Source organism: Falco peregrinus, chromosome 4, assembly GCF_023634155.1.
Source record: "Falco peregrinus isolate bFalPer1 chromosome 4, bFalPer1.pri, whole genome shotgun sequence".
NCBI classification, from domain to species: domain Eukaryota; kingdom Metazoa; phylum Chordata; class Aves; order Falconiformes; family Falconidae; genus Falco; species Falco peregrinus.
The window spans coordinates 66,207,668-66,234,233 of NC_073724.1; the positions used below are offsets into that span (position 1 = coordinate 66,207,668).

Below are 26,566 nucleotides of genomic sequence, written 5' to 3' on the forward strand. Positions count from 1 at the left end.
AACAGTGTTTATATCACCGATTCCTGACTTCAGCTCTGAAAGTGGAGTCCTTCTTTGAAGTTAGGCACCCACAATTTCTAGTCACTTTGAAAAATGTTTAAAAAAAAACTTTGAAAAAAATGTTACTTCAAACTACCCATTTACTGAAGTGCTGGCAGCAGGTCAACATTGCCAGTTCCCATCTAGTCCCTTGCCAAAACAGTTAGCTTAAAACACAGATTTGTGTACATCTATAGTGTCAAGGCCCTCCAGAAAACAGTCAATATCAAATCAGCTGGTCTATAAAGTGTAGGTTTAAAGAAGCTGCTTCTCAGTCATTTTAGGTCCTACTTGAAAGAGTAAAGTTGTGGAAGACCTACCAAATAATCTGAAGCCCATGGTTCTGCGATATCCCTGAAGTAGTTCGCTAAAGTTTTTAAGAAGGGATAAACAGATATTGTCTTGAAAGTAAGAAGCAATTTATTTTGATTAACTGGCAAATTACTTTTGGAACACTGTATGAAGACTTCTAATAGAAGGTGAGTATACCTCATATTGTATCAAGGCAATCAAGAGCAAACCTTTACATTTCATTATTTGAGAAGAGTTTCCTTCAACTGATATCACCGGCGGAGATCTCAGGGTGGCCTCAGAATCTTCATAGGATACATTGTGAGTTTAGTTAATGTGATTTTTTTCCAGATGAAGCAATCAAGTAGTCTGAAACACTGAGGTAAGTGGAAGCAAGCAACAAAGTAGTTAAGCTTGCTCAGTGACCTAACCTCCCTATTTTTTCTTGCCATTTCTCAATAGTAACACAGAAAAATGAGAAGATAGAGACAAGCATTAATTCCACCTTCTAAGACAAGGAGATGATGGTGACTTTAAATCTTATCAACTGTGGAAATTTGTATTCTCTGCTATATGTATGTATCAAAAAAACCCAAACACCACCAACAAAAACCCAACAAAAACAAAACAAACAAACAGAGAACCAACAAAAAAAACCCCACACACTCATCTTCTGAAGAAACCATTTCTCCTTCCCTTTCACCCAGCAGCCAAAAGATGCAAATCTAGGATATGTTATTTGATAGAACTGCACAACGTATGTGCCTGAATTGCAAAGCCATGCAGCAGGGATGCTTACACAATTGTAAATAAGGTAGTTTGTGTGTGCTGGAGGGAGCAGTTTGCCTACAGGCTAGGCAATAACAGACATATTTAGCACTTCCTGAATTAGAACAGATGAACTTCAGAGTTTGATTTAGCCATGTCTATAAACATGAATGGCCCTTAATTCCACATAAATCAGAATTCATGTTTTTTCTTGACTTGTCAGCATTGAAACACCATTCTTTTGAGAAGTTCTGCCCCCTTAAAATAGATCAGTAGTGAGCCAGTAAACACCTAGATATATTGTCCCCCTGTCAGTAGGGATTCCTGTTGCTGTTGCTCTTGAGAAGGACGTGTGATTTTGTGACATACTCACCCACAACCATAATCTTTTCCTGGACTCTTCTCTGATTAAGGGCCGGAGGAAAAGGAAACAGGGGCTCTGCCATTATTGGACAGCTGCTACGAGGCAGTGAGAGAGATACAGGAGAGCTATTTCACTATGTATGCAACAACTGTCAATTGATTTATCTTTTCACCATAGGTAATATTGTTTCTTCCTTTCCGAAAGTCAAAAAGCTGGAGTCCATTAATGAAACTGAATTTAATCTTTCCAAATCCTTCCCAGATGTGCAAAGCAAGTAACTACACTAATTGGCAGTCATCCTTCCACCAAGAGATGCCTAGGTGTGTCTTCTTCAAAACTGAAGATCAAATAACCTAGAGCAAAACTAATCTGTGAGAATATAAACATTCTCAAGTTTAAACAAAATGAGGTCTCAAGTCCCACAACAAACCGTGCATGTAATTTTTGCGTATGTAAAATATGATGTAATTAAGTCTACATGCACTAAGTTAATTTTAGATTTGATCAATTTCTCAAGAAACTTAGGAGAATATAAATTGCTGCCATCAGTGGAAGTATTAAGGCATTCATACCATCAACTGCAGGTACAAAGTCTGCTTCCATTAACATCAAATGAAAAGGTTTTATAGTGTCATTACACCGTTGCTATTTATATCCAAAACAATCTTTAATGATGGCAGTACACAGGTTGCAGTGGAGAAAAGGAAATAAAGCAAGGCATTTCTCACCTAAGTTCCTAGGAAGCACAAAGAAACCTTGTTCTATCACTCCAGCCCTGGAGCTGCTCCTCTCCTTGGCTGTTCCCCCTGCAGGCGATTCAGCTCAAGAGACACACAGTACCAAAGGACACCAAGAGCAGCTGTGTCTGGAATGCACGAGTAGAGAAATACCCTGGCCCTTTCTCCCCACTCCCTTCTTTACACTGTGAGTAGCTAGCCATTTTATGCAAGAAAATAATAATCTGCTTTTATTTTCACAGGGCCAAAAATCAATCTCTGCCTACTTTCAACAGAAAAAAAAAAATCAATGAGACATCATGAGCTTAGAATTTCCTCCTATACACTTCCAAAATATTAAAGACTTTTTTGGTAACAACTTCTTCTCCACAATACACTTGCCTCGTCTCTCCAAAATACATACACACATATATAAGAACATAAGAGGTGCAAAGGACTATGAGCTGTCATAATCTGACTAAAAGAAGACCTGACTGCTTTGATCAAAGTGACAAAGAAAAAAGAAAGGAAAAAAAAAAGTTACTTAGTAGCTGTAAAAAATGTGAAGCCACTGGGGAAATATCCAGAGTAAACAAACACTATTTTCCTGTGTGTAACCAGTGTAAACGGTTGAATACAAGTGTCTATGGGCAAGCACACAACAGAACAGGAGCCTGGTAAACCCACATTTAATGTTACACTAAGAAGATACAAACTCATGTTCATGCTTTACAGAATTTGTTATCTTCTTTACTTCATGAGGTTACACTTTGCAGAACACCATAAAATTCTTGCAATTCATAAAATGTCATGTGACAAAGAAAGACTAAAACAGAAGTTTTAGGGAATGACCTGGTGGAAAAGAAAGGAGATTAGGGAAGAAAGGAGAGTTCTTCCCTGAACCCTGAGCCCTCTTAGCCATTAAAAATACAGAAAAGAAGCACAGAAGTGACAGAGAGGGACAGATGGCAACTAGGGAAACTACAGGGCAGCCAAGACTGACAGTGTTGGAAGAAAGGAGATGGTGCTCTTGACAGCTTCAGAAAGCAGAACCACAGTCAAGCCTCAAAAGGTGACTGAAGAAGGAGATTTTTCTCAGGGCTCTGAGGAAAAAAATCTCAAGATGGAAAATGCAGATTGTCTCAAGCTGAACAACCGCTGGGAGAGGGAAGAATGAAAGGGGTTTGGAACAAGGACTGAAGGAAAAGCCAACGCTCTTGAATAACATGTGAAGCAAGCAGTAGCTTATTTTCCAGCCTTACAACTAACTCTCCCCGAGATTTTCCTGAGCCAGATTTGTTGTGTTCTAATAAAAGTGTTTAGTCTCTTTTGGTACGCTTGATATAAAAATGGAGATGGGGATGCACAGAGGAAGTAATTCCACCTACACATGCTGTCTGATTCAGGGTCCTAAGAGATTGCACTGCTGGGGGGGGGGGGGGCGCAGCGGGGAGGGTGTGTGAGTGTCATTTTTTAAAAAGCCTTGTAGTTGAAGATTTAAATTACAGCTTCAAGAGCCAGTGTAGTTTATTTTAAAAGTGCCAAATGAAGGTAAAGGATTTCTGTGCTTTATGCATATTTAAGAAGTCACAGGTAGTATTTCTAAGCATCGCTACCATATGTACCTATGCAAACAGCTGTACCACAGAATAAGAAGCTGTCAGAATTTGCAGATTCAGAGCTTCAGCTGAATGGGATTTACCATAGCAGATGTATCTAAGCACATTTTTTATGTACAAGTACTTTTCATACCGACATCTCATCAAGCCAAAAATTCCTTTTCATTATGTAGAGGATTAAAAGGCGCATATACATGTAGCTCACAGAAATTTCACGCAAAGTGTAGGGATGATTATTTTGATTCAATGGATTTAGAATCCATCTACTGCGGTGCAAGTGTCTGCATAAGTCTGAATTTGAGTGCTAATACGGGCAACCATGGCCAAGAAACTTGAAAGTAATATGACAAACCAAGTACCTATAAGGCATGAAAGAACTAGGGCATGCAGAAACTTCTTGTCTCCTTCCCTCAAGAGTTTGCCTTTACTCTGAAAAGTTACAAGGATTTCACAACTGTTATTTATAAACTATTTCTCTATCAATGATTCTCAGATAAGTCCTGCCCTAAAAGGACTCTTAACATATAAGTTTGGATAGACAACTGCTAAGAATTCAAGGATATCAGTTATTTTTGAAGATAGGAAAAAAACATCAGGCTCACCTTCTGTGAGTTTTAAAAGCTGGTAAGAGCAATAGGCATCTGCCTATCTCTGTGTTCAATGGATGGCAGTTCAATTTCAATTGAAATGCCCGTTAAATATATAAATTGTAGCCAGTTTTCAAAAACTCCTCCAAACACCTCCAGCAGACTCTGTTCCACTTCACTGCGAAGCCACACATACCCTTCTGCTCCTTCTCCGCACTCATTTCAGTCCTGAAAGGCCCTAGCCTCCCAGCAACAGCCACAGCCTGAGCCTCATCTGCTCCAATTCCACCACTGCAATCCACTTCCATTTACAACACAGTGCATCCCATGTTCTTCTTTCTCTACCAGTCCTCCCTCACGGTCTCCTAAAACAAGAGTCCTCTAGACATTCTGCATTCAAGCAACGCCAGGAGTTTGCCAACTTTAAGACCTTCCTCTGCTTGTTCTACTTCTTGCTCCAGCCACACAAAACACCTAGAGCACACCTGCAATGATACTAGGGAGTAACAAATCAATGTATGACGTAGCTAGCGATCTCATGTTATCCTATACTTCAGAAGCATTTGAAAGATCTTGCAGGGAAGGAGCACACAACTTCCTTCACTGTAGACCATCAACATTGGACCCAGTCCCTAGGAGAAAATGAAATTATATACTAGTTACATTCTACATTTGGATGCCTTCCCTCGCATCAATCACACATTGACACAGGGTAGGGGCCTTGCTACTGACATAGCAGAACTGCCACAGCCAAGAAGCGAGCTTCCCCATCTGCGGTGCCTAGAAAGTCTTTTATTTTCATCCCAAACAAGTAAGAAACAAACAACTCAGTATACATTAAAAATCTATTATTCATTCACCTGTTTAACTAGTCACGTATCTTTCTCAGGTATTCCCTAAACTTTATCTCAAATGTGTTCATAAAGTGAACTTCAGATATACTGACCACACTCTACCACCTCTATGCCTTCCAAGTCCTCCAACTCTCATATCAAATTTAGAATTCCTATCCTGAAAAGTTCTCCATAATTCTACCCATGCCATTATCTTTACTTGGTTTTTTTCCCAACTGCTTCTAACCCAGGTAGATGATCATCTCACAACTAAATGTCACCTTTTTCCACACCTCATCCCCTCTTCCAAATTGCAGTAAGTCAGTACACAAATCGACCAGTAGTCAAAATCACCTCTTTCATATGAATGGCTGGGGTTTTTTTGAAAGGAACCATCCTGTGAACTGCTAATTCATCATCCTAAGACTCAGTTTTCCAAGACTAAGAATTTCACTCAGGTTTTGGACTATCAAGTCCAACATCCTCATTCCCGTGTACAATACAGGCACTTAACTAAAGTCACATCACCAGCAATATGAAAAAAAACCACCCAACAACAACAAAATAAAGGAGAGTTAAGGGTACAGTGGCAGGAAAAACAACACACAGCTCAGAGAACAAACTTTAATTTACAGCCAGCATAAGCATCATGCTGCAAAGCCCCATTGAGGCCCTTGGCTCGCCATCACTGCTGCACAAGCAGTATATAAAGCTAGTTTACAGCATGAACTTCCACTCAACTTGCAGTTACATCTTTGCAATGCAGTCACATAAGCATCAACAGTAATTGAGAGGGCTATTAATCTGTTCTGGATCTAACAGAAGAAAAAGGCTAAGCCCACTCTAACAGGTTTTCAATAAAAAGATACTGCTACTGAACTTCTTATTGAAGAGACTCTTCTCACAGCGGTGTTACAGCTCTAGAAGACTTAAGTTTAAGTGAGCTACTGATGAAAAAAAGTGTACCATAAGATCCAAGAATACAATTTTAGTTCTTCATTTGGAATCTTTTCCCAAGATTGTGACCAGAAAAAGGTTTGAGATCAGAGAAAATTATGCAAAGATATATATGGTTATCAGCTTTATCATCTGCAGCCTTTGAATTTGAAGAGACAGTCCACTGAAAAGCAACACTCTACTTAAAAGCATTTTCACATGGACTACTAAACAGCTTGCATCTCAGATGACAAGCAAAGAATCAACCTTCATTCAGAAACTGAAGCAATACCATGAGTCACAGGGCTCATGTGTCTGTGGTGCCAGCAACTGCAGTGAGCAACGATACATGTCAGTGTGCAACCACTATTGAGTATCAAGACAAACCGGCCAATGAATAGGCTAAGTGACTGGGGAACCAGGTATTAAAGCAGCTCTAAGTCTAGGCCGTTACTCTGAGTACAACAACTGAAAGAGCTGGCTACTGGAGCTAGACATACTGCTAGAGGGACTGTAGGATCTGGTGGTCAATTGAGAGACACATTTGCCTGTACATGTGTGTCTGAGGCAACTGGAGGAGTTGGCTACCAAAGGGGCCAGGAGGTCCAGGCCTGGACTGGAGAGACCATAAGGTCTTGGAGTCAACTGGGATGTGTGTGTCTATGTTGGTGTATGCAAGGCTGTCTGTACCAACAACTGGCACATGGGTACAGGCCTCAGGGGCTCATACACCCAGGTACCACCAGTTGGGGAGACTGGAGATCCAGGGGCCACACCCTGGACAGAGTGTCTAAGGCCAGCTAGCAGAAGGATCCATGTTGCTTATCTACATTTCCCACTAATGGACATTCATCATGACCAACAATAGAGGGGCACAGGCTAAGGTCATTGGTACTGTTTATGTTTACACGAGTGCTGCATTGTTTTGTCTGCACTGCATTCTGTGACTGGCCATGCACACATCATATATGTGTATTTGTGCAGGTGCCTACTGGAAGTACATGCCCAGCTGCGCTATTAGTTGGACCTGGGGACACGGAGCTGTAGCAGCCTCGCCTCCACTGAGCGACTGGAATTGGCAAAACCCTAACAGACATACTGGCCCAGGCCAAAGGTGCAGTATCCTTGCTTCCCACAAGCAAGTGCTGATTAATAGAAAACTTAAACCAACAAGGACAACATGTAGTTTACCCTAAGTACTCATCCACGTTTCAAGAATCTGTATCTTGGGGACTTCCCAAAATAGCATATTAAAGACTGTTGACAGACTTCTTTGTACATGTATTATTATTTGAGCCCAGATTAACTTGTAGCATCCACAGTGGGAAGGCTCACCTCCTCTTACTTTGAACCTGATACTTCCCCATTTAGCTGACACTCCTTGGTTATCTGCTCCATGTGACCTACAGTTTACATAAAGCAATTCTAGCTCCCTCAGCACCCAGCAGTCTTTATTCTAGCCAGTCAAAAAAACACTCCTGCCTTTCTCTGAACATTAAGCACCAGATGAATACAGTAATAAAGGTCAGGAGGGAGCTCTGGCAGTCATTTAGCCCAAACCCTTGCTCAAAAGTCAGTCTAACTAGAATAGGGTGCTCTAAGTTTTGCCCTGATATTTTGAGTAACTCCAAGGATGGAGATGCCACAGTGTCTCTGAGCAACCTCTCGGGAAGAGAGCTTTTCTTCTCACCTAGCCAAAATGTCCCATTTTCCAAATTGTGTTCATTTCCTCAAGTCCTATCACAGTATACATCCAAAAAGAGACTGGTTCCGATCATCTATAGGTTCCCACTTGGAAATAAACTCTTATCTCTAATTTGGGGTCACCCATGAACCTATTGAGACCAGACTCTGTCCCACCATCCAGGTCATTAATGCACAGACCTTTAAACAGCACTGGCATCACTGCCAGTTCTTGACTGACACTAGTTATCAGCCACCAGCTGGATTTTGTACCACCCCTCACCCCTGCTTGCAGCACAACAGGCCGCTCGCTATAGCACGCCATCACCTAGTCCATGTCTCATCAGTGTACCTCAAAAAAATGCTGTGGGAGAGCGCGGCAAAGTCCTCGCTAAGGTCAATGTGAACAACATTCATCTCTTTCTTTGCCTGTACAGCCAGTTCTCTTATCATGGAATCCAACTGTGCCAGTCAGACATGGTTTGCCCCTTACAGCTTTGTAGCAGCTCTACCCTGTCCCCTTCCGATTCTTCACACAGCTGGAAATGGCTTCCAAGGAGATTTGCTCAATTGCCTTCCCAGGGACAGATGTGAAGCCAGCCAGCCCACAGCTCCTTGAATCCTCCTTGTTGCATTTCTTGAAAAGGAGTAGAACATAATCTCAGAGCCCATACTGAATAAGTAAAACTAGGATGGCTTGTATGCATCGCTATACATTTACCAACAAAGAAAGCCAACTGTCATTTTAGCACACACTTACCTAAAAAAGTCTTCATGCAAGTCTTCAGTCAGCTTTTTCTTCATTATCATTCATTCATTATCATTATTCATAACATCATTATCTCAGTATTCGTCTTCTTTCCAGACAATATCCCTTTAGTTTTGTCAGCGTTTTAGAAAATAACAAAATGAACATATTAAAAATAAAACAGAGGAAGAATATCCTTCCACCCATGATGTGACCTTTCTTCTCATTTGATAGCAGCTTAGGTTACCACAGAGCTTTTGAGGGAAAGCCTTGTTGAATGCCCTTGGCAACCCAAGCAGACTACAGCCACCAGATTTCCCTTGTGAAGATGGTTTTTGACCCTTTACAGAATCCTACAAGACTACTCAGGCATGATTTCCTGTTGAAAAAACCACACAGGCCTCCCACTGTGTTGTATTAGGCAACTATCCACTAATTCTATTCCCTGTAATAGTTTCTCCTAGTTTTCCCATTGCAGATGTTAAGCTTACCAGTAAGTAGTAGAGGTCTTTTTAAAAATTACTTTTGAATTTTCCGAATACCAAGTTTTAAGCAGGAGGTCACATCCACATTTAGTAGTTTGGTCATTTAATTCCTGAGCTCCTTGAAGTACCATATAGTTCTAGCAACTGGCACCTTTAAATACCATCTGGTTCATGCCTTTTTTTCTTCTCTGCCCACCACCCCCTTTTAAAAGAAAACCACAACTTATTCCACAATTGCTTCGACAACACCTCAATTTGAAGACAGATTATTTGATATACCCTCTATAACAAAAGGTTCCAAATCAGAAACTTCCTCAAAGCTCAGAGATGAGCACAGAGGCAAGAGGTAAAATATTAAGATTCTTTTTTGATAGAGCTGTATTTCCAAACAGAGGATAGATGGAGAGAACATCTATTAGCCCTACGCATTCTTTAACGAGCTTCTTGTTCCCAGTGTGTTTCAAAAAGATTAATTTTATACCTTCTACAAATTGTTCCTCAAACATCCTTCTTAGTTGTGTTGTATTTTTATCTTATCCCGCCAGAATTTATGAACCTTTGTACTTTGCTCTTGCAGGCAAAATTTGGCCTTTTAAAAAATGGTGAAAACTGCTTTGTATAACTACCTCTTACCCTGCTGTTTAGCTATGCCACCCCAGTCTCTTTTTGGACTTATTATCTTCAATGGGTGCGTGCATTTTCTCCCAAGACTCCCACGTGGCATCTTCAAGTAGTTCCCATGCTACTTGCAAGGATTTTACTTTTATAAATTGTCTCTGAGATGCTTTTTCATTTTAAGTAGCTTTCTCTAAAAAACAAAACCTCCAAAGCAGAGGATTTTCAGAGGTAGAATGGTTTGAAGCTGTAAATATATAAAAAAAAATTATATGTAAATATTTTACAGAACTACTCTTTGACAGAAAGACTTTGAACCAGATCCTGCACACAATGGTCAGAACCTACATGAAACCCTGCTTCTCTGTCTTCAGCTTTGCAGACTAACTGCTCCATGAAATACTCACTAACTGTGTCTAGCAATTTAGTCTCCACATCAATCATTGCTGCAGCCACTGCCAGTACCATGCAGGCACCGGGCTGACCAGGGAGCAATATAACTAAGAGGACAGAAGAGAAAGAAAGGACTCCAAAGAGAAAGAAGGAAAGGAGAACAACCACATAATAAAGTCAGTAAAGTCAGCTTCTGTGCACTTATACACCACATTGCTCACAGGGCTCCAGGTCCTGGTATTAAACATTTATCATATTTCATGAGCTGCTGTTTCTTCTAACCCATGATTGCAGAGAAAATTAATTAGAAATCAGATACTAGATGCGAGTTCAAGAAGCAGAAAGCAAACAAATCTCTCTTAAAAGATAAGAAGAAAGCATAAGCTAACGGCTTAAAATTAGCTCCCTAAATTTTAAAAGAAGTTAAAATTTGAGTACTGAGATTGAACAAGCCACTGCAGAATCAAAACACCTGCTGAAATTTTACTTGGTAGAGCTATGTGCATTCCTGTGTTTTGATGCAAACAGATACCCTATTTGGATCTCCTTGACTATTGTTTCTATCATGAAATCATCTTTCCCTCTGTGTACCCCAAGGGTATCTCCCCCTCTACTTGTAAATTCTCTTTACTTCATACCTTCTCGTACCATCAAACCATTCCCTTTTTTCCCCCGGGTCACAGAAGCATTAGCAACCCTCCTTCTCTCCCCCTGTGGCAGAGGGACAAAGCCAGGACCTATCTACCTTCCTTCACCTGCTGGGAAGGACTCTCCTCCTCCCTGCCTCAGGATGAAACTAGTGGCTCACACTGCAGAGCTGGGTTTCAGTACCGCCAACCAACAGCTGATGGAAAAGCATAAAATTTTTCTGCCAACTCTGTCAACACTAATCTTAAATACCTTCTTTTCCAAGACATTATAAAAGCAAAAGACTAAAGCTATAGAGATAACTTGCAGTTGTTTTAATTCTTTATACCAGGAGAAATTTATTACAAATCAAAGGGAAGCAATTATAAAAGCCCTCTGAGCAGCAGCTTAAGGGAGCAGATAGAAACACAGGGGAGTTACACATAAATGCATCTTTTCTGTTCCCTGTCTTTTCAGGTAGGGGGAAGAGAACAGTTATTTTTCCCTTATCAGTTTTTGTGTACTGCTAGGAACAGAGGGAACAATAACACAAAGAATTTAGGACAGATTAGTCAGTTCTGTTAGCCCCTGCAAGACCAAACAGTTAAAAGTCCAAACCCCCCATTGAACCTCAGCAAAGCAGACAAGCTCAGAGCCAAAAAATTCCAGCCTGCAGCTTGCCAAACAGCACAGATGAACACTACTCCAACAAGCTCATTCTGTATGCCAAGCAAGCAGGTACAACACAAAGGGGATGTGAGTCACACAAGAAAAATATATAAAACAAAGGGAAAAAGAGCCGGCAAGATAGGAAGAATAGTGGTATGGGAGAATGGACAACATCAGGCTGACAAGAAAGTAAAATGGAAGTGTAGGATGTAACCTGGATAATGCAAAAAATAGGAAGCATTTTTACAGAGAAAACTGAAAACAAATGTGAAAGAGAAACTTTCCTTTTTCCAAATGTGCTTTCAAGCTCTCCTGTTATCTAAACATACAGCACAAAATGAAAATCCTCTAGTCATGTAGTACCAAATTTAGCTCATGAAATGATACACAACCTGTAATTTTGTTTAAAATATCAATGCAACTACAATTACCTTCTTGTCATGAATACTTCCTAATTAACTTGATTTTTTTGTTTCATTTGGGTTTTTTAGTATTTTCTTTGGGCTTATTTTTATTATTTTCTTTGGAACTACCTGATAACAGAGTGAAATACAAGCAGCAGAGCATGAAACAAGAATGATAAACATCTACCATTCCCACTGCTCTCCTAATCAAAGCTGCAGTTCTGTGTGGCCGCACTTAAGCTTCCTAGTCAACCTGTTAGTCAGATGCACTCCATCAATTTTACTATTACTCTACAGTAATACCCAGCAGCCATTTGGATACCTGCTACTGACCCATATCACAACGGGATTCTTTATCCCATTATCAGATATCTGCCAATTTAATCAAAATGAAAAGAGATACACACTAATACAAAATAATCTGCAGAAGTCAAAAGCAGTGCTGCAAAACCCAACATGCTTGTTGACCCACCAGCTTTGGACAATAGCTACAGCAGACTGGAGATCAAAACAAAGACTTCGCTGAAGAAGGTCACGTGTTACAGAGGACCTGGGCTTTTTAGGAAAAGCTATTTTCAGTTATTCCTTTCATATAGGCAGCTAAATTCTCTATGTGGAGAAAACCATCTCAACAGGCGCTTTCAGGTTTTAAAAAGCTTGACAAGAAAGGCATGACCACTTTAATACAGCTGAGCTGAAGTTTGTGACACAAGTTTTTAAATGGGGACTTTAAACCCTTAAGTCACTAAAAAAAAGTTTAGTAAAAAATACATACACACACACACATATACACATAAACTACTTGAGGTTTCTCCCCAGTAGCTTAATAAGTAGAATGATTAAAAGTTTTGAGGATATTCTGATTTTTTCCTACTTAGCATTTTTAAGCATTTATAGTCCACTTAAAGGAAATATGAAGGTATAAACACCAGTGTTCTTTGTGTGCATATTTGTTCCTCTTTTGTGGATTCTGTATTTGCCTACATGATTTTATATAGAAGTTTTGAACCTTGCACAAAAGAATCTTACCTATATTGAAAGTTCAATCCAATAACTCAACTTTGGAGCAGGAAAAAAAAAGGCACAACAGTTATGTTCTTTCATTGTAAACTCTAGGAAGTTATTTCATGTTAACGCATGACAATTAAAGTTTTACACTGTAATTTAACTGTTAATGGTTTAATAAAGTTGTAACTGTAGATGGAAGTTAAAAAGCTCTGAAAAACACTGCAATGTGAATACAGAAAACTACAAAAGCATTAACTTTCTGGATAAAAATAATTTGCATAGAAATGCTTGACTCAACATACCCTGAAACTATAAACACTACAGAACACCAGGAGTCCAAGTTTTAACAACAACAAATACATGACCACCTTATTTACTGAATTGCTATTCAAGTTCTATTTTATCTACTAAGCTTCCCCTTACTAAGAAAAACTGGACCCCTGCAGCCACCAGAGAAGCTGCCATCCCACTCTTAAAAGAAATGCACAAAGGAACATATTTACAGCACATGCTTGAGGCCAGCTTGACTTTAGATGTCATGGACATATAACACATTAAAAAAGTTATTGCTGGTACTAAGTTGAGTCTTTCAACAAAGTAAAGTAACGCTCACAGCAAAAAAATCATTGCAGCTCTCCTTCCTTTATTTAATAATTATAGCTTCTGATCCTGTTCAAGGAATTCTTAAACTGAGGAACAGGGAGTAGTCAAAATATATACATCAGCATGTTGCAGCATCTTCTCCATTGCAATTTTTCTCCCCATTGTCCATAAATAAAAAGTTTTGCAGTTATAGAAGTTATTCATTACTCACATTTGAAGCCTCTTGGAAAATAATGGTCCTACTCCCATCACTAAAAATCAAGGTCTAGGTAAAAGGATCAAAATATTACATGACAACTGTGCTACTGGGGATTTACAGTGTAGAAGTTCAATATGCTTAATTTAACATTTGGGTCTCTTATTACAATGCTTATGTGACTTGAGAAACCTATGGAGAAAAAAAACCCCACAACCAAAACCTATTTAGGACAGGGCTCAAACTAACTGGTACTTGAAGTTTCTCATTATGTCCGCATCATTCTCTTCCACCAAGTATAAAAGAATACATGGAGAGTCTTAAACCCTAAACCAAGTTTTATTTGGAAAAAAATGAACTTTCCAGTTGCAAAATTTTGATCCTTCCTTCACCTCACAAGATCGTAGATTTATTTCTGCTCCCTGCTCTCTTCTGCTGTCTTTCAGACTTCACTGTCACTTTAGGCTCACAGCTTATTCCTACACTGCTTCTGTTCTTTCCCCTCTTAATCTGAGGAGTTCCTCAAGCAAACAGTATCAGTTGCTATTCCACCTACCCCACATATTCTCAGTCATAGGCTGTGTGCAAAGACACATGGCAATGAAGTAAAAAATTGCAAGTAGCTACTTTCAAGTGTGAAGATACACAAACACTAAGATACAAACGTATCTGCTACTTTGACAAAAAAGAGCTCAAGAAACAAGTTAGAAATAGGCTGCTTGGTTAAAGAAAAAAAATCAAGTTTTTCCCTACATTACTACCTCTAAAATTTCATGTAACATACATTTAGAAGCATAGTGTGCCAAAGTCTTATAAACAGAAATCTGTAAGTCACCAAGCTCCTTCCACTGACATTATTAGACTTTAGATGAGAATTTGAAAAAAATCTTATTTTTTTAGTGGTGTTTTGTGAAGTGTGCCTCCTTTCACTCACCTCACTTTCAAGTTTACTTGTTTGCAGAAAGTAACTGGCCTCAGATAGGTCCACATACTCCACATACTCTAATATCCTTAAGGACATTTGCTTCCAATACCAAACAGCACCAGGAACCATGCAGCCAGCCTTCTCATCAACTTCCAAGTTACTCCACAGAACTAAGTAGTATACTGTCAAGTCAGTTATGAATATCATGGTTTGTTTCGTTTCATCAATCCTTCATTATTTTGAGTTTGGAAACTGGAGTTACATCTGGTCATTTCTCTCCCCATTCCAATATTCGTCTTTATAAGGCATTCCAAGTTTCCTCACTACTAAGTCAGTGCATTTGGCATCTCTATCAGTTTGTAGGCACTCAGCCATGCTTCAACCTGTATTAATACACTTTCACAATTGACATGTAACTATTAGTGCAACATTTCTAATATGACCAAAATCCACTTTACATCAACCATTTTCTAACAGATTAGTATTTAAAAAAAAAAAAAAAGGGGGGGGGGGGGGGTTAAGGCATCAAATTTAAGCCATTAATTAAAAGCCAACAGCTCCCCCCACCCCGATTCCTAACATGACTTTAAGCTGCAGGCCAAGCTCCAGATCTTTGTATAAGTATACACAAGGCCACCTAACAGTAAGCTTCAGAGCAGAAACAAAGTCCTCAGAGCTTGAAGATCAACAGCCCTATCTTTACAAGAACCCATTTTATACTTTTTTAGTCAATATATACCGAAATCTTGAGCACTGATCATGTAACAGACCACAAGTACTTAAAGAGTTATTGATTTTGCCAGTCTATAATTTATTCTGAAAGATGATCCATGCCATCTCGAACAAAATCCCGAAATAGTTCTGTTGTTAATTTTTTCCCCCTAAATTAGTAGCTGTTTCAAGGCTGAATCATTTTATCATAACAGCAGTCCAAATTAGACCCTTAATTCATACAATCAGCCTCCTACACAGTGTTTGAAAACCTTGTTCAGCAATAACAGAACTTTGAAGGGACTTCAAGATACATTCTGAGGCAACCAGGAACATTAAGACATCCAATGTAGTTTAGCACTAGAAGTTCAGTATTTCCAGAGAACAGGCAGCAAGTTGAATGCAATACTAAATACATTAAAGAATACAGGTTCCCTTGCTTTCATCGGGTCTCATTCTGCACAGAAAGCAGTAGTCTTTAAGTTATTATCTCAATTCATTACCACGGCTGTGTGAAACTCTGGGAGGAAATGCTTTACTCTTGGTGACTTAGAAGGCAACACATGAAAATTACCAACACACCTGAAGGGAGAAATCATTCAGTTCCACCAGCTCTCTACACTTTCCATCGAGCTTCTCTGTGATCACTAGAGCAGAGCTGGCAGAGAATTTTTTATTCCTCTGCAATGAGTTCTTGAAATTATCAAGAGTAAGCTCACAATTTTATCCCTATTTTTGCCACTGGCTGGGTCTACAGATTTAAGCTCTATCAATGTAAAGGCATTACACAGTAACTTTTCCCATTCCACCTCAAACTGACACATACCCCAAAGCTATGTAAGAATTTAAGTGACATCCTATTCAAGAGGATTGGAAATTACTCTAAATTAGGCAGCTAGTTCACAGAAATTAAAAAGCATCTTAATAACACAAGAGAGTTACAACAGTTGCTATGTCTTATAACACTGTACAGCCCTAAGGGGATGCTACTGACACTGCCACACTCTTTTTTTCCCCCCCCATGGTTTCTCTGCCTGGCTCCTGTACACAAAAGAAAACAGCTCCTTCGTTTTAAAGAAAATCTTATTAGACAGCCTATTTTCCAGACTGAAATACCAGAAGCTGCCAAAAAACCACCCCTACATGATACATTAAACTAGATTAAAAAGGAAGCAGCAAGGTCTGCATGAAAGGAGCAAGCAAATTTGCCTGGATAAATCACTAAGTTCTCTTCCAGACAGTTAGAAGAACTGCTGCTCAGGTAACCGTTTTCATAACACGCACCTCCCTGTCTCAAAACTTATTAAGTTTCACAGTTACCTGTAAACTACAGTGATGGGTGCATAAGAACAATCAATTCCCAAATGAATTAGTGCTGACCACTGTTTTGTCAATACTAGCAATTAACAGTAAACATGAGTTCTAGCCATTTTTGGAGGCAGCCTGCCAAGGTATATTGCAGCTGCTTCAAAAGTCTAAAGACAAAAGTTGTCTTTGGTTCAAAAGTTTTCCAGAGCTGTGACAACCCTGATGCTGAAAAGTTCTGTCCTGATCAATCATTTATCTGCTACTCTGGGCAAGGGAAGTCTCACAGAAGACAAGTACAGTGCAAAAAATAGTTAAGGAGAGTTGCTAGTTGTTGCCACGAGTTCTAAGACAAGTTCTTTAAACACAAAGGAGCAAAGATGAGCAGAAAGCATTACTATCTCAATCAAGCTGGATCAAATTAGTCCAATTTCCCTCTGAAGTACAGTAATTGACAACATATAGGAACAAAAGGAAGGAAATGCTTCAAAACAAAAAACAAATGAAGAAGCATGACTTCAGACAACATTTCCAATTAGTGTTGTAAGACTGAAAAAACACAGCCTAGAAAAAAAAATACAATGTGGCAGAGGCAGAACTCCCTGGAAAGCAATTCTGAGAGTTGTATCAAACAAAATGTTTATTACAAAAGGATTTAATTCTATTCAACATTCACATCAACAATGTGGATGCTGAATACAAACCACATTTATTAAATATGCCAGTGATTAAAAGCTAGAAAGAACAAAATTGAAATGTAAATCAATTTTACAAATTAAAGAAATTGATAGAAGAGGAATGAAATCCAATTGGGATGAGCACAAAACTTGTATAAAAAGACAATGGGAAATGTACGTAGCAGTCTTCAAGAAAATGAATAGTGTCTAAATCCCGAGCTGAACAGTCAATGTCAGGCAACTGCAAATAGGCAAACATCACTGAAGTGTACAACCACAAGTAAACCTTTCAGAATAAGCAAAGGAATCTTTTTTGCTCCACTTGGTACTACACTTACAGATCAAATACTGAACCTCCACTAAAGTATCACATTTCAAGAAAACAACTGACATAAATACAAAGACGAGGAACATGAAGAATGGCCTACAATAAATACAGAATGAGCTGGATTTGGTTACTTTTTAGGAAGGGAAGGTTTAAAGGGGACTTCTTAAGAACAAAAGTACCTAGCAGGCTTAGTGGAGAGGAAAGGGGATCAATTTGTTCTCAGTTTCTCAAAAGACAGAAGATGCAATGGGCTTAAAATTGAAGTTATTAAGATTCACACTAAGTGTTGGGGGTAGACAATACCACTTTCCCATAGTAAGGACAATGAAACCCTTGAGCAGATTGCGAAGGTTCTTTTAAAGCATCCAGCCCTGGAGACAGTTAAACACCCACACCGACAGTAGCAGGACCTCAAGAAATTTAATCCTTGTCGCTCCTTACATCTATAAAAAAACCTACATAGAGCTTACTGGCTCTAACATTCACTTCAGTAGAAGATACCAGAGAATTTGTGCTCTTTTTTCAGTTTAAACATTTGTGACTTTTTATTCTCTTCTCCCCAGTACCTTCAGCATAGTTATAATTTTCAGTTAATGCTCTTACATTTTTATGATCATCATAGTTACCATGGCTGCAAAGAACAGAGCCCATCTTACGCTCTGTTGTTGCTAGAGCTTTACAGACATTCAATGGTCAAATAAAGGACTGCATAAAAAGAAAAAGGAATCCTAATAGTTTCTATTCAACTCTCCCAATTCCATGACTCATAGGTTTACTGCCAATTTATACTTCTATAGAATAACAGAGCACGCAGTAAGTTAAAAAGACATGAGGAAATGTAAAGTATAATGAAAACAAAATAATGAAAATCAATAGTCTTGAAGACTACACTGATAATAAAGCTCATGGGGTTTACAGAATTAGACTGTTCTCACTGTTTCAAAGAAAATTAGAGACCACTTTCAATGCAGTGTCCTTTCAAGTATATAGTTTAAAAATTACCTTCCTAGTTCAATCAAATTTGCAACAAAAAATAATAATTGATTAGTAATGATATTGAAGACACACCAGTAAGGGAGAAAACATGTCTTGATTAGGACTTTTAAGGTCCCTCTCAATCCCTCATACGCAGAGGGGCAAAGCAAGCCCCACCTCACAAAGTTTTACCTGGCAACTAAGAGGCAATCAGTTTAGACAATGTCTCTGCAACATTAGATGTGCAATTCTTCTCATCTAGTTTTAGACATTAAGTCCCAATTAGCCATTGCAGTCTTCCCTTGTGATCAGTGAAAGGAAGAACTGCCCCTCCAATGTGGCAGGTCTCAGCCATGTGTTAGGTCCTCCAAAGGACTGCCTGTATTATTCCATTTCTCACCGCTGTCTACAGAGGCAGCGTAGCCTCTCTCACTCAGACTTGAGACCAAGCCTTCCCTGGCATTCCAGGTTAGACACCTAACATTTCTCTTCCCCTTTCTTTCCTCAAGCAATGTTGGCTAAACCTCCACAGTCTCAGCTTCTTGGCAGCTCTGAAGAAAAGCCAGGTTCCAGAGGTGGAGCTCAACATAAGCATCATCAATTTCAATGACTTCCAGAGACGGCAAAGCAAATATACAAGACTGCTCCTTTAAAAAAAAAAAAAAAAAAAAAAAAAAAAGATTCCACACCAGTCTCAGTTACTTCCTGCTGTAACAGCCATCTTCATAAGGCAGAGCAAATATTTCATGTCGTGGACACAATGCAGAGCAGTAACTCTCCTATTAAATGTATGGTGGCCTATGCTACTGATGCAAGAACTTCCATGTGAGCCTAACCGCATCTTCATGGGAGAAGTCACATTGCTTTAATAATACTATTTGCAATGTTGAACTGAAAACTATGCTAATAAGAATCTAATTTAACACTGCATCAGCTGCATAGCCTTCTCAATATCCTCATTATCCAGACAGCAACTTCTGTAAAAGTGAAAGCTATACATTAGTATGAAAAACTAATAGCCTAGCTCTGTCAACACTTCAGCAGGTGTTTCAGCAGAGTATCTCACATCCTGAAAAGTAAAACATAAAAAATGTTTGAAGAAAAAAAGTCTAAAAATGTTTTGGGTTGGTTGGTTTGTTCGTTTGGGTTTTTTTGGTAAAGTAATGTCATTCAAAAGAATAACTTTGATCCTTGGCAAAAAAGATAGTTCTACAACTTCACAATAGAATCCATTACATTGACAACAAACAGCTTTTCATACTGAAGTACCTAAGCTGGGACAAGGGCACAGGACACTTCATACCATTAAGTCACAGAGAGGTAAAGGTCCAGTGACATTAAAGTGACAGAGCTGGCAAATGGCCTTAAAAAGTTCAAATTGCTGAGGCACAACAGCAATTTCTACCCTGTGTTCCTTCTTGGGACCTGAGACTTCAAAATGCCAACATCAGAAACAGGAAAAGCTGAGATAAAGAGTCTTTAAAATCCTGACAAGATTTCTGAAGTAAAACATCTTTAAAACGCACTGCCCATAAAAGACAAAGAACCCAAGGTGAGGTGAGGTGAGGTAGCGCTTCACACGCCTTTTAAGACCCTCAGCATCATCATCCACACTCTCCTTTCCCTACCACCTAGCCCCTTCCCCCATGAAGTCTAATTATAGTTTCTTCATGAACTCTTCTAAAGACCTGTATTAAAAGGTAGGATTTAATCTAATTTATTCATAACAAAACAGCAAAGAAAATACTTCCAAGAGGCACTTCTTTAATTTTTACTTACATTATTACCAGCCCTCTAAGAAGCAACTTCTCAGGACATGGAGATTTACACTATAAATTCCTTATTCCCTCTATGTAGTAAAAGACAGACTGCATATATAGATGTGAAAGACAAGATTATATTAACAGCCTGCTATGAGAAGAAACAAAAAAAAAAAATCCAAAATACACTTAACATAATCCTCACTGCATCAAATACATGGCACAAGAGACCAAACACCTTGGTACCAAATTTGTAATTTTTTGTCCTGCTGCCTCCTTCTAGAGACAAAGAAAATTCACTGTCAGATATTTAACCAATTTAGCCTGATTTTCTGACTCCATGGCTGGAAGGTAGATGAGAAAAGTTGAGCTACCCAAGGAAGTCTAACGCCTCAAATACACTCAGAAGCTTTAAAGGATGACCAAAAAATAATCAGTATGCTTTACGTTAGACTCATATGCTAGTTTCTTGCCTTTTTTTGGTATAGTCTCATCATTCTCAATTCTCCATTCAGACATTAAAGAAAAAAAAAAAATACTTAGATGCATGTCTGTAATAGTACAGTCCTCCAGCAAAGTATTTTAGGCTTGATTCCAACTTTACCACAAGCAAAGACATTCACAGCAGAGATAATCCATACTCTGAGCTTACCCAATTCATTTTAGACCTCTGAAAAACTGAAGTCAAGCTACATGATTATACAGAGAAAGCAAAGGGATAAACGAAAAGGTGTCTGCCCAGCACAGGATACGATACAAGAAAGAATGAGTATTAGAACAATGCAACAAATAGTTACTCACAGCACTTTCCTCAGTTCTCTGACACAGAACTGCTATGTCACAGTAAGCAGATCATTCACTAACTAAACCAAAAAAAAAAAAAAAAAACCAACCAAAAAAACATGGTTCAGCTATATTGGTGAAATGTCAGTGCACGTCTTTCTCCAGTCAAAATAATTACTAATTATCCAACAAAAAAGCACTATGATCTGCTTTGTAATTCAACTCAGTTTTAAATTTAGAATGTTTTCATTTAAAAGTACTGAAGCCACCACCCCAATTTTATAGCTGTCCTGTAATCTTTGCATTTCATTTAATGCTCAGTTATTTACCTATTAATATTCTTCATGAGAAAGGAAAAAAGACTACTTCGGTGGCAGATTACATATTTTCACACATTTCTACAAGTATTACTCTTCCTCCTCCCCTCCCTAGTTTACCTTACAAGTTTACTGAATATTCCTTAAAGCTGTACAGTTACCACCAAATTATTTTGTCCTTGAGGACATTCACAAATACATACACTTTACCTTCAGCTAAACATTTTTCAAAAAATTGAATGAATTACCTTAGCAGTATACTGCAAGTACAGTCCAAGTTCACAACCATCAAGAATAAATTCAAAATATCCTGACTGGTGTCGCACCAAAGGTGACTATTAGCTTTGTGGTATGGGAGGGCCTTTGATGTTCACATCAAATAATCTTCAAATTGTTAAACAACAATAGTCAACTCTATTGTCTTGACGAATAGGTCCTGTGAAAATCAGTCTGGCTATGTCATGGACTGTACTTGTTTTTAAATGACAAGACACCAAACACAATGTGTGAGTGGTCCTACTGAAAATTTAAAGTTTGCGGACTCAAAATCAAGATGGATAGTAAAGTGAAAGAACGTAAGTTATCTGGAAAACCATAACTACCAAAAATAAGAAAGGTATTTTTCCCAAATATTTTACAGATGTTGACATTACAATCATTACAGTGCAGCAGTTTAAGAGAGAACCCAGCTCATAATTTCTGACTACACATGTTCAAAATCTATCACACAAATAAAGACAGGATCTAATATTAGCCTGCAAATCTGATTTAATGGTAAACAAATCAGAACAAAGCCCAAAACTTCCTGAATCACCTAGCGCTACCTCCTATTGCGAGAGACTACCCATCTGACACTTTCCATTGTAATTACAGGCAAGACCTTTTGCAAGACCCAACAAAATACAACATCACAAGCTAACATGCAGAGAGGCAACACGCACACAAAATTCAGAATTTTTCCACTGTCGTCAAAAGAACATTAACAGCATGATTTGTTGTTAGTACTGCGTTCCCTGCCCGGAATCTGGCACACATGGCCTCCCGACTTTCAGCTCGCACGTACAGCGAGCGATCAGTATGCAACGGGAAGCAGAGAGCCAGCCTATCTGCCAGCAAGAAACACGGGGAAAAGAGTTTAAAGGCTTCTGGATACATCAAACTCCACTCTAGTTAGACCATTCAGCAGCTGCAGCGATCCATTAGATGCTGCAGAGGCGCTCCGCTTACGCACAGCCGTTCAGCGTTTCGCTAAAAGCAAGTTTTAAAAGGACAAATAGGTGGGAAACTCGCATAAAGCCGAGCGGAGTTTCTCCCGCGCTAACCTGTACAAGAGGCAACTGCACGCACGCTGCGTGGAATCAGCAGAAATCTGAGGCGAAGCGAATGCAACTACAGGTCACAACCGGGGAGGGGAACAGCCCAGCTAGAGCCTCTTTCCGGAGTGAGACTTTTGGGGGGGGGGGGGGTTATTATTTTTTTTTACGTTTGCTTCTGAACGACGCCGGCAGCGGCCAGTGCTCGCCACACTGCCGGAGAGCGGGACCCAGGCACAGGGAGCCGGCCCGCCGCGCCGGGCCACATTTCACGTCGGCGGCAACGCTGCCCGCCCCGCCCCCCCCGCACTGACCTGAGGGTGCGGTTGCCGGCGCAGCCGCGGCGCTCCATGGCGGCGGGCACGCAGCTGGTGAGCTCGGTCCAGTCGGCGTGCAGCCCGCAGCTCCAGCCGGTGGAGAAGCGGGAGAAGAGCCAGGTGTCCTTGTCGCCGCCCGGGCGGTGGCAGGCGCACTTCTTCTGCCCGGCCCGGCAGTAGCAGGGCTGCTCCAGGCGGATGTTGCGCACCAGGTGCCGCCCGAAGGTGGTGCCGCCCGTCTTCTGGATGTGCAGGAAGACGATCACGTCGCGGCCCCGCATGTCGAACTGCACCCGCCGACACAGCTCCCCCCGCGCGAACGGGAACTTGGCCACCAGCCGCGGCAGCGCGCCCGCCGCCGCCGCCACCTCCTCCTCCGCAGCGCCTACTGTCGCCGCCGCCGCCGCCTCCTCCTCCTCCCGCTCCGCCGGGCCCCCCCCGCGGCGGGCGGCGGAGGCCGGCGGGCGCCGGGGGCAGGCGGCGCCGGGGCAGGCGGGCGACACGTACTGGTAGACGATGAGCAAGAAGAGCAGCGCTAGCAGCGGCGGCAGCAGCCACCTGTTGAAGCGCTCGTCCATGGCGATGCGCGGGGGCTGCGCGGCACAGGCTTAGGCGCTGCCGGGCGCTGACAGGGCAGCCGCCCCGGTCGGATCCCGCAGGCGAAGCGCGCCCGGCTCCCCTCCCGACGACATGGCCCTCGCAGGCGGCCGCGGCTGGCTCCGCTCGGCTCCGCTCAGCTCAGACCAGCGCGCCGCGCTCCAGCCCGCCCGAGGCGGCCATCCCGGGCCCGCTCCCCGCGGCTGAGGCGAAGGGGAGCGGCCCGCCGAGCGGGAGGCGCCGTGGCGGGAGCGCCTCGCACCGTCCCCGGCACGCGCTGCCGGGCGGCAGCAGCTCCCGAGTCCGCTCCGCCAACAACTCTCCAGCCCAAACGCACCGCTCGGCCCCCGGCGGGGCGGGCCCCGGCCGTCAGCCAATCGACACAAAGCCGGCCGCCTGAGCAGCCAATGGGCGGGCCTAGCACGCGGGCTCTACCGCCAATGAGAGCGAGCAGCGAGTAAACGGGGTTGGTGGGAGCCGCTCCTCGCTCCTCTCCAGGTGTACCGGACGGAGACCGATGGTGCGCGGGTGGGGGGGGAGGTGGAAGCAGCCAATGAGGCGTCGGGGGAGGGGCGGAAGGCAGCCAATCAGATTGAAAAGGGGGCTCCGCCAGGTGAGCGGGGATGTTGCGGCCGCTCGCGGGCCGCTGCAATCGGCATGGAGTTGGGTTGTTTGTCTTTTTAATTCCTTAATATCCCGTTATCTTTGTTTTGGGGGTGGTGTCTGTGTGTGTCCTGTACCGCCTGAGGCTTCAAGCCCGTGTTTTATAACCGAAGTGTTCTAAGTATCTCATGTAACTAGGTCCTACGGTACTGGCTACTACACAGACTAACTAATTAATTGTAGATTAAACCATCTGCGGTGCTGTTGGTGCTCGTGGTCTTCAAAGCACAAAATTCTAAATGCTGAATTGACTTGGCAGAAAACCTGATCTCTCCCAGGCAGCAACAGCAATTCCCTAGCAGCTACTTTAATAAAGATTCAAAAGTTGATTTTTCAAGCCCTTTCACATATTTGCAACAGTCCCCAGTTGGAAACTGTGTTGTTTTCCCTATTGAAATTATTTTTTTTAATAAACATACAAATCTTTAGCTTACAGGTCACGCTTAGCTGAGCTTTGTCAAAAAGTTTTGTCTGCAGTGAGTTCCTTGTATTTTTAAATGTCTGTTACAAATACTTCATATCCAAATACAAGCCTCGCACAGCTCCTGGATTATAATATATTAATATGCAAAACATTTCATGTTAGAACTGATTGCACATCCCGGTTATTTAATTACAGAGTGCCTTTATTTACTGAGGGATTAATCAGGTATATGACAGTGCTAAAGCAAGTTTCTTGCTCAACTCTAAAGACAACTCCACCTCTGGAAGGCTGAAAAGTAGTGCCTTCCCATGGGACCATTAAACTTCAAAACTTAAAAAAAAAGTTGGACAAACACATTTTAAGCTGAGTATCTTTATACAGAAAGTAAGAGTATTTGGGCTCTTGGAAGAGAGTATCAGCTCCCATTAAAACTTGCCAGAAATACTATAAATTACCAGAAAACGGTTTAAACAAAAAGAGTTAAAACTAAATGTTGTGAGATGTTCCACAAGTTGCTACCACAAGAACAACAGCACATACCACCCAACACCAAACACATGAACATACCGTACACACATACACATTCCCAGCATCCCACAGCACTGTTAAGGTATTACACTGGTAAAGTCTGAGAGTAGCAAATTATTGGGTCTTGCCAAGACATCAAAAGAAATGCACTTACATCTTCAGTGAAATTTTGTAGGATGACAGGTATGGGTTACCTGCTGAAATTCCCCTTGTATAGCCATGCACCACAGTACTGGAAGCCTGGTCCCTCGATCCTCTGGCAGAAGAAAATGCAGAGTTTGGTGTCAAACAAACCTATTCAGTCTTCTTCCCATCATGACAAGAGGTGTGCACCCGCTCACTCTTACCAAAGTGGAGAACAGCATTTTTGTCCTGGAAAATCACCACGTTCTTTGCCAGCAAGAGAAGCAGAACATCCGTGTTCTCTCTAAGGAGACCTGACTCTTCTCTGCTTTGCCCACCACCATGCTCACTTGCTTTTGGACTCCCTGTGCCTTCTGAGTGTGGACTTCATGAGGTTGCATTTTAACCCCTCCTTTTCACAAGGTGACAGAAAGCCTATCCCAGAAAAATGTAAATATTTATACATGTAACATATAGAAGCATTTTGTTCTCACCTCAGCCTATTCAAAAAAGAAAAAGAAAAACAAGCAACATTAAATATAGCCTTGTTCTGGTAACAGAATAGCACTAGTAAGGCTTGTGTGGGTAAATTGATATTGGGAATAAAAGCACTGCTAAAGGATTTAGACTGAAGTATCTCTGATAATGCTTTTAGTAAGATAAAGAAATGTTATCATAATTCACAATTTTCTCATTAAATACCACAGTGTTGGCACTGTACCTTCATCACCATGAAAATGAGATCAAAGCTCAATTTGCTAAACCGAGAAATTGTGAATTTCAGTTAAATTTGAAGTTCTTATTTATTTAAACTTACTCAAGACAGTTACTCATTTGTGAAGACTGGCAAAAATATTTTTTACTGCACGGAAAGGAAGTACAAGAGAAATAAAAATATTTATGATGAGGTTTAGATGAAAAACTTGACTTTTAAAAAGCTCTCATTTTGCTGAAACTAGCAAAAAGTATTTGGCGGTCCATATGAATTAATGCATTTATGCAGCTTTCAAAGACAGGTTTTTACTTATGAATTTTAATATTCTTAATGACAGTTTGTGGACCATGCTTTATGTAGAACCACAGCCCACAGCACATCCAACCACCACCCAGTTCTGCCCAACTGCATGCAGATTCTGCAGTTTCACCCCAAGTTATACTGACTGTGGCCCTAGTTTAAACAGTGGTTGGGGTCCTCAGAGTATGCCTGGGTCTCATGATATTCAGCAGAGGCTAAAT

At 40.9% G+C, this 26,566-nt stretch overlaps 1 protein-coding gene across 1 annotated transcript in view; it reads right to left on the bottom strand.

Moving 5' to 3' along the window:
* Positions 1-23,998, bottom strand: part of HS6ST3 (heparan sulfate 6-O-sulfotransferase 3) — a 306,491-nt gene extending 282,493 nt beyond the window's left edge. The window contains exon 1 of the mRNA XM_055802803.1: positions 22,993-23,998. Coding sequence (XP_055658778.1) covers positions 22,993-23,573 — 581 coding nt within the window. The 5' untranslated portion in view covers positions 23,574-23,998. The remainder of the gene's footprint in view (positions 1-22,992) is intronic.
* Positions 23,999-26,566: the final 2,568 nt, after the last annotated feature.